The sequence below is a fragment of the Pristis pectinata genome, chromosome 7 (genome assembly GCF_009764475.1).
Source record: "Pristis pectinata isolate sPriPec2 chromosome 7, sPriPec2.1.pri, whole genome shotgun sequence".
Classification (NCBI taxonomy): Eukaryota; Metazoa; Chordata; class Chondrichthyes; order Rhinopristiformes; family Pristidae; genus Pristis; species Pristis pectinata.
Genome location: NC_067411.1, coordinates 4887935 through 4904881, shown reverse-complemented (window position 1 = coordinate 4904881; position 16947 = coordinate 4887935). Strand labels below are relative to the sequence as shown.

The 16947-nt window shown below is 45.5% G+C and overlaps 1 protein-coding gene across 3 annotated transcripts in view; it reads left to right on the top strand.

Annotated features, from left to right (window-relative positions):
• The window catches only part of slc5a6a (solute carrier family 5 member 6a), a 41535-nt gene extending 26574 nt beyond the window's left edge, over positions 1-14961 (top strand). For all 3 annotated transcript variants that reach the window (XM_052020604.1, XM_052020605.1, XM_052020606.1), the window contains 6 exons: positions 1335-1402; positions 1488-1574; positions 2839-3017; positions 3372-3475; positions 4527-4648; positions 5957-14961. In XM_052020604.1, coding sequence (XP_051876564.1) covers positions 1335-1402; positions 1488-1574; positions 2839-3017; positions 3372-3475; positions 4527-4648; positions 5957-6136 — 740 coding nt within the window. In that variant the 3' untranslated portion in view covers positions 6137-14961. The remainder of the gene's footprint in view (positions 1-1334; positions 1403-1487; positions 1575-2838; positions 3018-3371; positions 3476-4526; positions 4649-5956) is intronic.
• Positions 14962-16947: the final 1986 nt, after the last annotated feature.

Here is a 16947-nt window from a genome sequence, read left to right as displayed (position 1 = left end):
CAAGACCACGTGCTGATAAGGAGACCGATGAACTGACAGAAATAGTCGCTGAAGTGGGCACATTAGCAATATTTAAAAGCCATGTAGATAAGTACGTGGATAGGAGAGGTTTAGCGGGCTATCAGCCATACATGGGCAGATGAGATTAGCTCGCATGGCAACACAGTTGGCATGGACCAGTTGGGCCAAAAGGCCTGTTTTCATACTGTAAGACTCTGATTCGCAGTGTATTCGAGCTTTGTCCACAATAGCCATCCCAATCTCCCAGTTGTATGCCATTTCAACTCCCCTTCCCATTCCCACATTGACGTGCCTGTCCTCTGCCTTCTCCACTGCCATGGTAAGGCCCAATGCAAACTAGGGTATAACCACACCTCGTGTTCTGCCTGGGTAGTCTGCAGCCCAATGGTACAAACATGGAATTTTCTCATTTCGGGTAACCCTTCCCTCCTGTGTTTTTGTTTTCTCCCACACCTCCCTGTTCTTCCAATCCACCTCCGCTCTTCCCATTTTTGTCCGCACTCCCATACCACCCACCACTACCAACCCCCCCCCCCCCCCCCCCCATCACCCAACAGACAATCTGCTGAAGGAACTCAGCGGGTCGAGCAGCATCCATGGGGGGGAAGAAATTGTCATTCTTCGGGTGGAAACCCTGCATCACGACTTCATCTGCAGTGGTCTTGTGATCCCATCACCTCCATTCCACCTTCAACTACCATCCACACATCTTTACCCACCAGTTCCCTCACTCCCCCCCCCCCCCCCCCCGCCCCCACCAATACGGTTCTTTCTGCTTGCCTTTCTCCTCATGATTCTCATTATCTCCTTCCTTATCTGATTCTAGCACCAGTAGCCCTTTGTTCCTGCTTATTGCCCTCCAGCAGCTGTTCCCACCCTCGCCCTCCCCCTCACCAAAAGCTCCACCTGCCTTTTGTTTTGCCTGCCTCCACCTTCGTCTGTCTCCCACGTCCACCCCACACCTGGATCCATCTGCCTACACCTTTCGCCCTAGATCCACTCCTTTTTATACCAACTCTCTTCTATCTCCACATTTAGTCCAAGTGCAGGGTTTTGACTCAAAATATTGACAATTCCTATCTTTCCCCCATAGATGCTCAAACTGCCGAGTTCCTCAGCAGATTGTTTGTAGCTCCAAATTCCAACACCTTCAGTCTCTTGTATCATTCGTGTTTATCTGGCAACTTTACAGTTTACTCAACACTCCCTGTGGGAGAGAATTCTGCATTCCAACTGTACCCTATGTGAAGAAGATTTTTGCTTATGGGCTATTTTATTTGCAGCTTGCAGTTAATCTTCCTCTGTCTTCGCAGCCCTGGGTTATGGATTACTCTGCCTTGGAATGGCGTACATCGCATCGCTAATGGGCTCGGTGCTACAGGTGCTGTATGAAAGGCCTCTGTTGTTATTTCCATCGTCTCCATGTGCCTAGTTTGTTTGATGTGCATTTCCTTGTTCAATCTTAGGCAGCCTTGAGTATATTTGGGATGATTGGTGGCCCACTACTTGGCACCTTCTGCCTGGGAATGTTTTTCCCCATGGCTAATTCTGTGGTGAGTTTCTTTTTTTTTTCAGCATTTTCAAAGATGTGGGTTCATCAGCTAATCTAGTAGTGCAAAGATTTTGACTGTATCCTTCAGAACTATGTGCCCTCTCATTAATGCTGTGCTAATACTTGCCTTAGACCAAAGAAAGTCAAGAGAAGCAACAAACAATCTGCTGGAGGACTGAGCAGCATCTGTTGGGGAGGAGGAATTGTTGACATTTCAAGTCAAAGCCCTGCAACAGGTCTAAGAGTGAGGAGAAGAGATGGCCAGTACAAAGAGCAGAGGGGGAGTAATTCGAAGCTCCTCCAGCAGGTTGTTTATTGCTCCAAATTCCAGCAGCTACAATCTCTTGTATCTCCAAAGTTGAGAGAAGATGGAATTCTGATGAAAAGTCGTCAACCTGAAAAATTAACTATTTTTCTCTCTTCGTAGTCGTTGCCTGACCTGCTGAGTATTTCCAGCAATTTCTGTATGAAAATCATGATGGGTTCTAATGGGTTAAATAGTGCTTAAGGATCAAAGGGCCACAGATCTGATGGGCAAAGTCATGGAGAGTGTTAGGAAGCTATTTTTATGCAGCATGGTAATGTTGTAAGAGAGCAGTGGAAACGGACTTCTGCAAAAGGGAGCCAGATAGATACGGTGTAATTTGCAAGGGAAGGACCAGGAGAATAGATTGCTTTTGATGGCCTGAACAGCCATTTCCCTGGTAATATTGTGGTTATGTTACTGGACCAATCACTGGAATTAACAGGATTTCGAATCCCACCACACTGGTCAAGAGCTTGAATTTGTTTAAAGTAGGGCAATAATGGGTGAGAATTGGTGAAGCTCTCAAATTGTCATCTCAGTCTCTCTGGTTCACTGATATCTTTTTTGGGAAGGAATCTGTTGTCCTCCCACCTTCAGGCCTCTGTGACTCTGGTCCCATGCAAATGACAGTGACTCCAAGTAACCATAAGGTAAAGGAGCAGAATTGGGTCATTTGGCCCATCTACTCCACCATTCAATTATGGCTGATTTTTTTTTAAACACCATCCCTCTGCCTGCTCCCTGTAACCCTTAACCCCCTTACCAATCAAGAACCTATCAATCTCTGCTTTAAATACACCCGATGACTTATTGCCACAAAGGGTTGTGAAGGCCATGTAACCCAGCATGTCCTTCAATCTGGTGACATTTGGGACTGTATGTGTAATCTTGAATTTAATTGTCATAATGTGTGAATCCTCCATGATGATACCCTTTGCTGACCTTTCACTACCTGTAGGGTGCAATCTCAGGCTTGGTGGCTGGTTTGATAATGGCATTTTGGATCGGAATCGGCAGCTTTATTTCCAAAGGAGCACGCCTTTCATTCGCAAACACCACCAGTGTCCAAAATATCACCATCTCCATGGCAACCACTGCCATGACAACAGCCACCACAACATTGGCAGCAAGTGCAGGGTAAGTGCAAGACCCATCACAGCGGTGAATTTCACACTGGCACAGTCTTTAGAATTGGAATTAGTTTATTGTTGTCAGGTGTACTGAGATACAGTTTTGCAAGCCATCCATTCAAACACTTCAAAACGAGTACATCGAGGTAGTACAAGGGAAAAGCAATAATAAAATGCAGAGTATAGTGTTACAGTTAAAGTTACAGAGAATGCTGCGCAATAAGATGCAAAGCCACGATGAGGTAGATTGAGGTCAAAAGTTCATCTTTAACGTACAAGAGGTCAGTTCAAATCTGAATGATTTAATCACATTTTGGATCAGTCTTCCATTTCCTGGTGTAATTTGTCCTCTGTTCTGCAGTCCCACAGGCCTGAAGAAGTTCTATTCTCTCTCGTATTTATGGTACAGTGGGTACAATGCAGCCACTGTAGTTATCGTGGGACTGCTGGTCAGTTTCCTAACAGGTAAAATATGAGATTATTCAAAGCAAAATAGTGAATGTCGATTCTCCTTTCTACGCATTACCTCTCAAGTTGTATTATGGGCTCCACAGAGCATGAGATCAGATCCCATCCATGTTTGTTAATGCATTTGAATTCAGTTTAACTCCCAATAAAATTGGCTATGTAGGTTGTCCATTAGAGAATTTGCTATCCGTGCCCACTCTGGCTGCAGGTGACCACAATTCCACATCAAATGGGCAGGCATGGTGGTGTAGTGGTTAGCGTAAGGAGTTTGTACTTTTCTCTTTATAAGGAGTTTGTACATTCTCCCTGTGTCTGTGTGAGTTTCCTCCCACACTCCAAAGGCGTATGGGTTAGGAAGTTGTGGGCATGCAATGTTGGAGCTGGAAATGTGGTGCCACTTGTGGGCTGCCCCCAGAACACTCTATGCAAAAGATGCATTTCACTGTGCATTTTGATGTACAAGTGACTAATAAAGATATCTTATCTAAATTGGTTACCCCTTAACTGCCTCCTAATGAGAACTAAGTTGTTTATCAAACCTCTGCAATACTTTTTGCAAGGGTTTCAACCTGAAATATCGACCGTCAGAATCTGAATCGGATTTATTATCACTGACTTGTACGTCATGGAACTTGTTGCTTTGCAGCAGCAGGACAATGCAAAGACAACATTACGATAAATGACAAAAATAAATAGTGCAAAACCAAAACAGAATAATGGGTTCATGGACTGTTCAGAAATCTGATGGCGGAGGATGTCCTTCAACCCTCACCAGATGCTGCCTGACCCTCTTGAGTTCCTCCAGCAGTTTGTTTTATTTTCTCTCCCAGATTAAAACACCTGCTGTCTCTTGTGTCTACAAGAAATACCAATAGCACCAAGGCCGCCTCCGCTGTTTCCATTACACCCTGCAGATATAAATATGCCTTGTAATATAAAACCATTAATACGCACCAGCACGCAAGTTGATGCGTCAATACCTGAAAGGAAATGACATTAGCCACATTTCCACTGTTTGCATTTCATTTTATTTTTGTTTACATTGTAGGCCCAATGAAGGGGGAAGATGTGAATCCTTCCACTGTGGTTCCTGTTCTCCGTTACCTGCTCTTCTTCTTGCCTGAGCGATGTAAGGAAAAGCTAACCTGTGGAGTCCGTTATCAGCCAGCGGTAGGTGAAGGACATCCCTTTTACAGTTGCTGCAGGTCCAGTCATTCTGGGTCCACGACAGGCCATCAAACAGAAGGGGTTATCTTGAGGCCACGGGCAGTGAGTTTTGTTCTCCAGACTCCAGTGAAAGACTCTGTCTAGGCACACTGAGCAGGTGCTGCACTGAGGCGCAATCCTTTGGCTGTGGGGCCATTCTGCTAGCTGAGGTGGGTTTATCAAAGGTGGAATCTGGAAGGTTTGTTGAGCCTGTGCTGAAGTGGGATCTAAGAGCAGCACAGCAGTGGAGATAGTGGATCTGCTGCCTCCCAGTTCCAGTAGTCTGGGTTCAGTCCTGGCCTCCAGAGCTTACACATTCTTCCCATGACAGTGTGAGTTTCCCCCTGGGTCCCCTCTCACCCTAAGGCCATTTGGGTTGGTAGGCTAATTGGTGGCTGTAAGTGGCCTGTCCTGTAGGTGAGTGGTAGAGTCTGGGAGGAGTTGTTGTGAATAGGAGGAGAATAAAATGGGTGTTGACATTGGATTATTGTAAATGGGTGCATGATGCTTGACACAGACTCACTGGGTGAAGGGCCTGTTTCCATGCTGGATGTCTGTTGTGAGTGAGAAAACAGATTTGATGGGTTCAAAAGCAAGGACTCGGAACACAGTCTGGCAGTGAATGATTTTATTTACAAAAGACAAGCGTGAGAAAATGGTAGCAGGAATAACACACACACACAGTTTATAGCGAGCGTGGGGAAATCGCACCAGGGATAAAATACACACACATACACAACGTACTAAGTACATACAATCAGGGAAAAACAATACGATACCCGCCACCCCTTAGTGCAGGCACGGCTCTCTGCTACTAGGGACACTAACTAAAATGCTCCCAACTCTTTAACAGTGCACACCTCACCAACGATTTCTCGGGCACCATTCCACAGTACTCTGCCTGGAGTGAAGCAGGGTGGCCCCTCAAAGATGGCAAAAGAGAGCGAGCAGAGCACATGTGGCGCCCTTTATAGGGCTGGTGGGGTGTCCAGCCCAGGTAATTTACAGAGGGCCAATGGCTCGGTGCCAGCAAGGACTAATCGATTACAAAGGCCAATGGCCCAAGGCCAAGTACAAAGGTACTTAAAGGGGCCAATGGTCAGGTGTGTGCTGATGTGTGGGGCAGGGCCAAACCTTGATTTGCAGTGGTGTGTCTTCTGACCAAGTAGTGGGCAGTGCTGTCACGTGACAGCCACGGTACAATGTCTCTATGAAATGTCAGTTCATCGAATGAATGTTTTGGATGATGCCTTGCTGTTGTCACCCACACAGAACAGTGAGCCCGGCCTTCAGCACTCGCTCATGCTGCATAAGGAGTCGAATGGAGTGGTGGGCCAAGACAAAACCAATTGGACAAGCCAGAAGCAGGGGCTTGGTGATGAGCTGTGCAAGGACTGGGACATAGTGAAGGAGGATCTGGCAGTGGAGATCCTTCAGGAAACGCCTCTGTAATAGTGGATCCTGGATGGCTAATTTACTCCAATGGTCCTTGGTACCCGAGCATGTAAAAGATTTCCACAGTGTCTTCCAAAACTCCCAACTTTAAATAACCTAAGCCTGCAGGACTAGCAACAGGTGCTGTGGTCTAGCCCTGTCTCCTGGTACCGAGCAGAGTATGTCCACAGCTGGATGAGTGATAAACAAGGAGGAGGTTGGTGGGATGAACTGGATTTGGGGAGGTGGAGATCATCTGAAAAATCCGGCATATTGTGCTGAGCCACGATAGCTCTTAGCTCAGTGGGTGGTGCTGTGATAACCACCGGATTCAACCCTGGTGGCCAAATGATGACCAACGCTATTGGCCACCTCAGGTCGTCCTGGCAGTGTCTTTGCTGTCATCTCTTTAGCAATCAATATTTTAAAATCTTTCATTAATTGCGCTCAGTCAGGTTCTGAGATTTTGGAATCAAAAGTGGGAGTGTGGATGAGAGTGAGTTTCTTCCCTGTTTCTGGGTGAACTGTTAGCTCATTCAAATTTACTTTCCAATCAACGCACAAAATCATAAATCTTCTTCGTGACTACCTTGCTCGAGTTTCAAAGTACCAGGCACACACTGCCCTGTTTCCATCAATGGGTACCCATCACTTCACCCAATCTCAGAATGTTTGCAGCACAGGAGGAGGCCACTTGGCCTGTCACTGTTTAAGAGCAGTCCAGCTCGCCCTGTGCTCTCCCCACCACCCTGCAAATTCTTTCCTTTTAGATACTTGCCTAGCTCCCTTTGAGCACTATAGTTGAATCTGGCTCCACTGGTCCCCATGGGCATGCATGCATCCCACACCCTAACCACTTGTTGTGGTGAGGGGAGATGGAATAAAGGTTTTTGCTTCTGGTCTCTGTGCCATTCGCTCTCATTCAATATTCTCTAGTTCTTGTCCTTGCTGATAATGGGAGCAGTCCTATCTACTGTCTACAACTGTTATATGTTAACTATCTCTGTTGGACCCCTCATAACCCATGCTGTTCCAAGGAGAACAACTCCAGCCCCTTGTTCCTGGAATCATGTTCTACATCTCATCTGCCCCCTCTCCAAACCCTTCGCATCTATCCAAGTTATGGTCTGACCACTGTTTCATAAATCTTTGTGACTGCCTTGCTCAAGGTTCAAAACCTTCTGCCCTACCAAGCTCTGGAGATAAGTCCCCAAGCCCGTTTGTGACTCAGTTCCTCCCTGTCACTCAGACCAAGAGCACACCAAGCTCCCTCTCCATTTCTTCTTGCTGCTGTTTAATCTGAAACAAGACGCACAATGTGGGGTGAGTGTCATCTCTTCCTCTTGCCTCCTCTCTCTTCCCAAACCTGCTGCTGTTGAGGGCTGAAATTACAGCTGGTTTAAGAGTGCGGGAAGTTTCAAGTCCAAGTTTCGTATGCTGTTAAGTGGAAGCAGAAGTATATGTATTTTGTTTATTAGTTGTAAACTGTGGCTCTGTAAAGTTTTACTGCATAGGTGGGTCCTGTCCATCATGTCCATGCCTGACGCAATACTTGCGTCACTCTTACTTTCCAACTCTATCTGAGCCTGTCTTGATTTATTACTCCAAGTGCTCATCCAGTTACCTTTTCAATGTGATTCATGTTTCTGCCTCTCTTCAGCAGTGAGTTCCAGACCTCTACTGCTCTTGAGATGAAAGTTTATCCTCAACTCCACTTCAAATGTAACATTTAAGTTAGATTTAAGTCCCTGAGTTACTGACCTATCCACCAGGGGAAATAAGTCCTTCCTGTCCACCTTTTCTCAGTGTCTCTCAAAGTGTCACCTTAATCAAGTTTTTGCTCTGACCCCAGCTCGGGCATACTGTCCTCTGGGACAGGATGTCATGCATCTGGCTCTCACACTGGGGATTTGGATCCAATGTCAAGGCTGTCACCGTTGTGACTAGACATTAATCCAATATCCTGTCTGCTTACTCCGATGGGCATGACTGAGCCCATTGTTGTTAAGAGCAGTCCCCTGTGGCTGAGTTTAGTAGAGTAGGACTGAGAGATTGATTCCAATTCCCTTGGAGACAAATAAACTCCATTAACTCTGAGCTCAGAACAGCACTGCTGCTTCCCACTCCCAATAACTGGGTTACTCATTGCTGAGTCTCTGCTGCTCCCATTCCAACCATCATGACAGTTTCCCCAGATCCAGATTGCACCTAGACTGCCCGTGAAGGCCTTCTAACTGTTACAAGTTCACACTCGTCAAGTTGGGTTCATTTGCTGTCATTCATACAGCTGATGAAAGTCCGTCCTCCAAGCCTCTATCTTCTCGCCTGTCACGTAAACTCCCTCATGAGCTGCCCTCCTTGTGCTCCTTGAGTCTATTTGGATCCAGCCCAGACTACTGCACCATATTGCTTCTCTTTGCAAGTTATTATGTTCTACGTTGACAAAACACCGGTCACTGAGTTTAATCAGAGTCACGTGGGGCCATTTGTTTTAAGTTTGGCTTGTGTGCAGTTTTTTTTTTAAAGTGTAAATTCAGCTCAGCGTGTGAACATGACCTTTCCCCGGCCAAAGCTGGAAGTTTCCATTGGCAACCTGAGTGCCTGCTGAATTTTAAAAGGATCTCATCCCATAAGTCAGGAGAGTTGCCCATTGCCAAACACTAAAATACTGGGCTGAATTAGTCTTTACTTGGGATCTGTCTAAAAAAAACTACCCATCCCAAACTTAGTCTCTCAAACTAATCCACATTACAGAACCTTGTGCTCTTTCTCTCTGGAAATGGTCAAGCTTGATTTGGGGAAAAGCTCTGCTGTTTAACAGACCATGGAATTCCATTCCAAGCTGCCAATAGTATGAAGATTATAACCTTTCACTCCTTCAGAAAGCTTAATGCTGAAAATCCAATACAAAACAGAACCTTGGTGAAAAACTCAGCAGGTTAGGCAGTATCAGTGGAGAGAAACTCCAGTTAATGTTTCAGATTTTTTTAAATTAAGTTTTATTTACAGCATGGTAACAGGCTCTTCCGGCCATCGAGTCCGCCCCACCCATTTTAAACCCCAAATGAACCTACCTGTATGTCTTTAGAATGTGGGAGGAAACTGGAGCACCCGGAGGAAACCCACTCAGACACGGGAGAACGTACAAACTCCTTACAGACAGCAATGGGAATCGAACCCTGATCGCTGGCGCTGTAATAGCGTTGCGCTAATCGCTACGCTACCGTGCCACCCTTAGACCTGAAACTTGTGTTTCTTCTTTTCCCCCTAACTGGCTTTCCAGAATTCTTCGCTTTGTTTCTCATTCCCTTTCATTTGTGCACTCAAGGAATGTTCAACATGCATCCAGTGAGCTGATTCATCATGGGAGCCTTTTTCCATGGCACTCAGTGTGGGATTCTGAATGAAATCATGATCATGGCTCCTGTCGTGTGAGTTTCAATCAGGCTTGCTCTGCAGGCTTTAATCTTCTCTCTGGCCTAAACTACCTGATGAAGAAAGAGCAAAATAAGAAATGTAAGATTCTGCACACTCATTGCACCACCCGCTTGTGATCACTGCAATTTATGACGGCGACGATCTATTTCCTTGCAGAAGTTTTCTTATAAACCTGCCAAATTTCCCTTGCTACCTGGCATAGGTTGTTTAACCAGCTGAGTGTCATGGAGTAATACAGCACAGAAATAGGCCCTTCAGCCCAAGTCATCCATACTGACCAAGATGCCCGTCTAAGCAAGTCCCATTTGACCCAAACCTTTCCTGTCCATGTACTTGTTCAAATGTCTTTTAAATGTTGTTAATGTACCAGCCTCAACCACTTCATCTGGCAGTTCATTCCAAACACATACCACCTTCTGTGTGAAGAAGTTAGAAACATAGAAAACCTACAGCACAATTCAGGCCCTTCGGCCCACAAAGTTGTGCCGAACATGTCCCTACCTTAGAAGTTACTAGGCTTGCCCATAGCCTTCTATTTTTCTCAGTTCCATGTACCTATCCCGAAGTCTCTTAAAAGACCCTATCGTATCCGCCTCCACCACCGTTGCCAGTAGCCCATTCCACACACTCACCACTCTGAGTAAAAAAAAGAATTTACCCCTGACATCTCCTTTATACCTACTCTCCAGCACCTTAAACCTGTGTCCTCTTGTGGCAACCACTTCAGCCTTGGGCAAAAAGCCTCTGACTATCTTACCTGATCAATGCCTCTCATCATTTTATACACCTCTATCAGGTCCCCCCTCATCCTCCATCGCTCCAAGGAGAAAAGGCCAAGTTCCTTCAACCTACTTTCATAAGGCATGCTCTGCATTCCAGGCAGCATCCTTGTAAATCTCCTCTGCACCCTTTCTATGGCTTCCAAATCCTTCCTGTAGTGAGGTGACCAGAACTGAGCACAGTATTCCAAGTGGGGTCTGACCAGGGTCCTATATAGCTGCAGCATTATCCCTCAGCTCCTAAATTCAATTCTGTGATTGATGAAGGACAATACACCATATGCCTTCTTAACCACAGAGTCAACCTGTGCAGCTGCTTTGAGTGTCCTATGGACTCGGAGCCCTCAGGTCCCTTTTAATTCTTTCTTCTCTCACCTTAAACCTATTCCCTCTGGTTTTCAATTCCCTTTCCCTAGGAAAAAGACTGTACATTCATCCTATTCATGCTTCTCGTGATTTTTATACCTCAAAACCTCCTACAAATGAGCTGAATTCGGATTCCATTGCTGGATTAAGGTTCAATAGTCATTTTTCATGGGTGGTTTAATTTTACGATCTGATTTATCATTGTCAGGATCTGGGTGTCACTGGCAGGGCCAGTAGTTGTTGCTCATCCTTAATGGACTTTAAACTGATTGGCATGTTGGGGCGTTTCAGAGGACAGTTAAGAGTCAATCACATTGGTACATCTGGAGTCACCTATAGGCCAGACCAGGTGAGCATAGCAGATCTCCCACCAACTTTCAGAATTTATTATTATTTTGTGCTAAATCCAGAATTTACCTTTAGGTGGAGCCATATTGTCATCTTAATTAACATCTTTGAACAACCTGCACCTTGTCAAGGCAGCTGGAGAATGGAGGTGAATGCTTTTTGCCTGTCTACACTAATCCCATTTGTCTGCATTGGGACTGCATCCTTCTGTGCCTTGCTACTTGTCTAAATGCCTCTTAAACATGTCATTGTATTTGACTCCTCCACCACCTCCAGCAGCACATTCCAGATGTCAAACAAAAACTTACCCACCTGTTCCCCTTTAAAACTCCTTCCACTGTCCTTAAACGCATGCCCTCTTGTTTTTGATACCCTGACCATTGGGGAGAAAAGGATTTTGACTTTCTCCCTGTCTCTGCCTCCTCCACAATCTTGAACATAAGGTCTTCCCTTGGCCTCTTTCACTTCAGCAAAAACAAGCCCGGCCTATCCAATCTCTCCTCATAACTAAAGTTCTCCAATTCAGGCATCGTCCTGGTGAATATCCTCTGCACTTTCCCCAGTGCAATCACATCTTTCCTACAGGGTGTGCTGACCAGAACTGCACACAGTACTCCAAGTGCAGTCCAACCAGTGTTTTGTAACATTGTCTCAATCCTTGCATCCCATGCAGACAAGCATGCCATATGCCCTCTGTCCCCTATCTACCTGTGGTGCCACGTTCAAGGAACAATGTACTTGGACCCCTAGGTCTGTCTATTCATCAACATTTCTTGGTGCCCTACCATTTAATGTACATGTCCTACCCCTATTTGACTTCTCCAAATGCATCACATCACATTTGTTGGGATTGAATTCCAATTGCCAGTGCTCCACCCAGCTTCCTAACTGATATACGTCCTGCCTTGGACAGCATTCCTTGTGATCCACAATACTAACTCCTGTCATCCACAAACATGCTAATTGTACCCCCTGCATTTGATCGCAAGTCACTAATATATATCACAGTAGCAGAGGTCTCAGCAGTATATCACTGGTCATAGACCTCTGATCGGATAAACCTCTTTCTACTGCTGCTTCCTATCACCAAGCCAGTTTTGGATCCAGTGGTGGTAACCATGAAATGACTGAATTGTAAGAACACATCTGGTTCATTTGTTCTTCTGGAAGAAGATTTGCTGTCCTTGTCTGGTCTGCCCAATATGTGACTCCAGACTCTCCACTACATTTCACTACCTCCTGAGTTTGGGGACAATTAGGGATGGACAATAATTGGCAGTGTTGCTCACAGCTCATGATTAAGTAAATGTGAGATTGTCGTAAATGGATAAGCATAGATTTCATTCCCAAGTCTTGATGTTTCAATGTTTATGACATAAAAAGCTATTCAAACCATGAGTCTATACCAACGCACAGAGCAATTCTATTCTCCCCACACATTTTTCCCCGTCACCAATTCCCTCCCAAAGTCCCAAGAATTCTACTGTGCACTTACAATAGGGGCAAATTATAGTTCCCAATTAACTCAAAACTGGGCATCTTTGGGATATGGGAGGAAATCACAGCACCTGGAATAAACTCTCATGGTCACGGGCACACGTGCAGACAGCACCCAAGGGCAGGATTGTATTGGGTTGCTGGAGCTGCAAGATAGCGGCTCGGCTCGCTGTGCCTCTCGTTACCCATATGTGACTCCTGCCAAATCATTGCTGAATCTTAACTGTCCTGTGGCCCAGAATGGTGCTCAATTTTGTTGAGTTACAGGGGCAACTCGCCGTGACTTTGAGTAACTGGGCAAGGGTAGTAAATGCAACGCTCACATCCATTGAATATATTGTTAAATAACAGTCTATTCATAATTATCTGTATCCTCTCATTGGTCTTGTACTGAAATGCTCTTGTTGGGTGAAGGGGCTGAACTCCAACCCCATTTACAAGACAAAGTTTGAATACTGTTTCACATGGTACAAGTAAGTTAATTTTAATTTATGGTCCATTTAAGTTATTTACCAGAAATTTTAAGAATAACTTACTGTGGCTATTAATATGATTTTATTTTTGTGCCAAATTTACATTTGGCAGAAGGCATTTGTTTTAATTAATAGCGTTCAACAACCTAAGGTAATAGTGTGCATTTGGTGTCAATGCCTATAACCCTACATTTTGGTAGACAGCATACAACCTGTTAGTACGTAGTGCTTTGTGTATGTGAACTACATTGCAGTCTCTGTGTTTCAGAGGTATGTTGCACTGTTTACACACAAACTATTGTTTTGCTTGACCATCTTTTAAAGATGTGTAGTGGCAGTGTTTGTGATACACTGTGCCACTAATGTGGTGTGGTTTGCTTTTTTTTTGCTGTGCTGTGTAGGGAGCTTTTCTTATTGGGATAAGGATTCTTATCAGGATGTGTAAAACACTCACTTGATAACTGCACTGCTGCTTTAAAATGGAACCAAATGGCATGGCATCTAGCTTGGTTCTAGGGGAGAGTCAAAATGCTCTCAGTAGCTGAGCAATTGATGGGAAATCCCAACAGGTTGTGCAGGTGTTATGCTGTTCTTCATTGTGCTGTTGCCTCCAACTGTAAAAGTCAAGGTCAAACCCCACTGGAGAAGACATATCTGGGCTGTGATTACAGTGCATTGCTGAGTGTGTGCTCAGCTCCCCATGGTCATACCCAGCTGCTGTCCTGAGTTCAGGAAGACGGAACGCTACAAGGTAGTTCTACATGTCTCGGGCAGGGTTAAAGTGAAGCCAGGTTTTGCCCCCTCGCACATGAAATGTGCCATTCCACCCTTGTGAAGAATACTAGTGTTCTACCAATATTTTCCTTCAATCAACATTACTAACAGAGATAGTCCCGGCATCATGTTGCAATTTGTGGGATCTTGCTGTGCACTGATTGGGTGCTTCCAACACTACAACAGTAACTGCTTTTCAGCATTACATCCATGGGCTCGGAGGCCCTTTTGAGAATTTCTGGAAGGGATGTTAAAATTTGCTACAGAAATACAAGACTTTTTCACCCTGACTCAATAACCCATAGGATTGATGCCAGTTTGAATACGGTGAAACTCCAGGAGGAGAAACATTTATTGATGAATTAAAACAAAGTTCGCATCAAGCTATTGGATCATCTTACAAATCCAGCAGTAAATTAGTAATCCTTCAGGCAAGGGAATCTGATATCCTCAGCCTGGTGGTAGGCGATTCCCTGGTCCTGCGTGGTTGACACCATCTGCCCTTTGGAGTTACTCAGCTCATCCCACCAGAGGTCCTTGCACAGACTTCCCAAGGCAATAAAGCATTGTCCAGGGGAGCCGTGACACATTTGAAGATGAACAACTTTGTTCTCACTGAGCTGAACATTAGCCAGTAGTATCAAGGGGTTTAGCTTCTCGTATAGGCAAGGTCCCGCAAATTGTACTGAAACAAATGAGCAATTGTTTGCTTGGTGATGTCGGATAATAATGTCCGCAGTTGGCTTGGGTTCAGCCAATCTGTCGGGAACTTTGAGTTCCAAGGGACTCGATTGGAGCCCGCACTGTCATTGAACCCACAGTAAGCATCAAAGCTTTTATGGAACACAGGAGGAAACAGCACAATATATTTTAAAGCAGAATCTTGGACCTGAAAGCTTCAATGTCCTTGCAATGTTGCCAGTTGGTTTGTTATATGTTCCCTACTTGTCAAAAAATTGTCTAGCATTTGGTTCAGGAAATACTTGTGTAATCTTGTAACAGCATAGCAATGAAATCTATAGTGTAAACTATTGGTCTGGTCCCAGTGAGTACACTGAGATTTCTTTTACTTTGAACATTGATTTGGTATATATGCCTTAATATGGAATGTGATTACTGCCATTCTATAGTGTGTACACCTAGGAGAAATAAAAATGCTATCTTTGGAGGTCTGGTGTTACTATGACTTAAATTCCTACAAAGCTAACACAATTTCTGTCCCACCTATTGAAATGCAATGGGGGGGGGGGGGCGCGGGAGGAGATAGCTGTTCATGCGGTAAGGGACTAGTCTTGAGTTTCCTCCTCTTCAAGGCATTCCTCACCACCCATTGGAGAAGAGTTGATTCTTCCAGTCACTGGCAGTTCCCTGGAACCATCGATCTCCCACAGTGGCACGTAGTGTGGGCAGCAGTTCAGTGTTAGATATTCCAAGTCGGGCGAGCAGGAACTCGCCAGGACCGTCACAGGGTGAGGGTTAGGATGGTGGATGAGGAAAGAGGAGTTAACCTTTGCCGGGGAATTTCTCGCACTATATGCTTTATAAGCGTTGCCCAATGCATCCCTTAGAGCTCCACCTCAGTTTACTAATGCATCGGGCACCCCTTGTACAATGATGTTTGCCACCTTCACATAGCTTGCTTGCAATAAGTATTGAAGGTAAAAGATTATCCAACATCACTTTTGGCCTGGTAGAGCAGCAGTTAGAACAGGAGTCGGTCATTCCGGCTCCCCTTTTCCTGCTTGATCATTTCTTTGATTTTTCCTAATTCTAACTCGTGAAAGGGGAGCGTAGTCTTTCTTTTCCTGAGGGGGTGACCTTCTAGAGGGTTATAAAATCATGAGGGGCGTAGAATAAAGTGGCGAGTTGGTCTTTTTCCCAACGCAGGGAAAGAAGTCCCAGCCTATTGAGCCTTTTATACCTTAAACCCTCCAGTCCCGGCAACATCCCCAGTAACTTACCCTTTCCAGTTTAATAACATCCTTCCTACAGCTCGGCCACCAGGAAACCGAGTATGGTAGGGGCAGGCATAAATTTAAGGTGAATGAGGAACTTTTTCACACAGAGCATGGTGGGTTATAGAACGAGCTGCCAGAGGCAGCTGTAGAGGCGGGTACAACTGCAACATATAGGAAAGGTTTAGAGGGATATCGACCAAACGCAGGCAAATGGGACCACCTCAGATAGATATCATGGACGAGCTCGGAGTGATCTTGGAAAGGGCTAGTACAAGAGCAAGGGGCCGAATGTCTGCCGCCAGGGCTCCAATTCTATGCAATAAGGGTGTTGGATGATGCTGGTAAGGTAAAGACAATGTACACACGCAAGCAATGGTCTATTTGTAGCGCCGTGGTGTAACTGAGCTACTGACTGACACTGGGAAAAGCCAAGGCAGCTTGTCTGAACCCCGCACCGGCTCCTGGCACATCGTTCAAAAATCTCCGATAATCCGCTGTTCCTTGGTTCGGAAATCCCGATGGATTGGAATCTGCCTCATTGGCTACTGATTCAAATCCATCCTCCAACACACCGGGTCCCCAATTCCCGCCTTCCCTCTGACACACTGGGGATCCCAGGTTCGCAAGCTCCCGAGATACACCGGCTGCCCGGTTCCCACTCATACTCCGACACACCGAGGCTCGCCTGTGCTCCCTTGAATCATTCCGTGCACAGTTCCCGCGCTCCCTTTAATCTCACCGGGGCTCCATCATTCCGCGGTCACTGCAACAAGCCGGGACTCCCTCAGACACACGGTGGTAAGCCTAGATTCCCCTAAAATATCCAGGGGCCTATCGCCCGCGCTCCCTTGAATTCACTGAATCCACTGGAACATTTAATATACCACCGTGTACCATCTAAAAGTGAATTAAAAGTGTGTCAGAGTATTACTATGAATGACATGCAATGGTCCAGAAAATCTGCCAGTCCGGCACCAACAAAGTCAAGTGTGTGCAGGGATGACCGGGTTTTAACTGGCGCTCTCTTCTCTACCTCTTGAACCCTTCCCCTTGATACAATATAATAAAAGGTTTCCATTAGCAATGCCCATATACAGAATCCGCTCAGAATCATGGACATACAGACGTTAGCAATAGTGCAGTACTGATAATGGCCCCGGACCCGGATAATGCACAGTCCTACCCACTGCTACCTC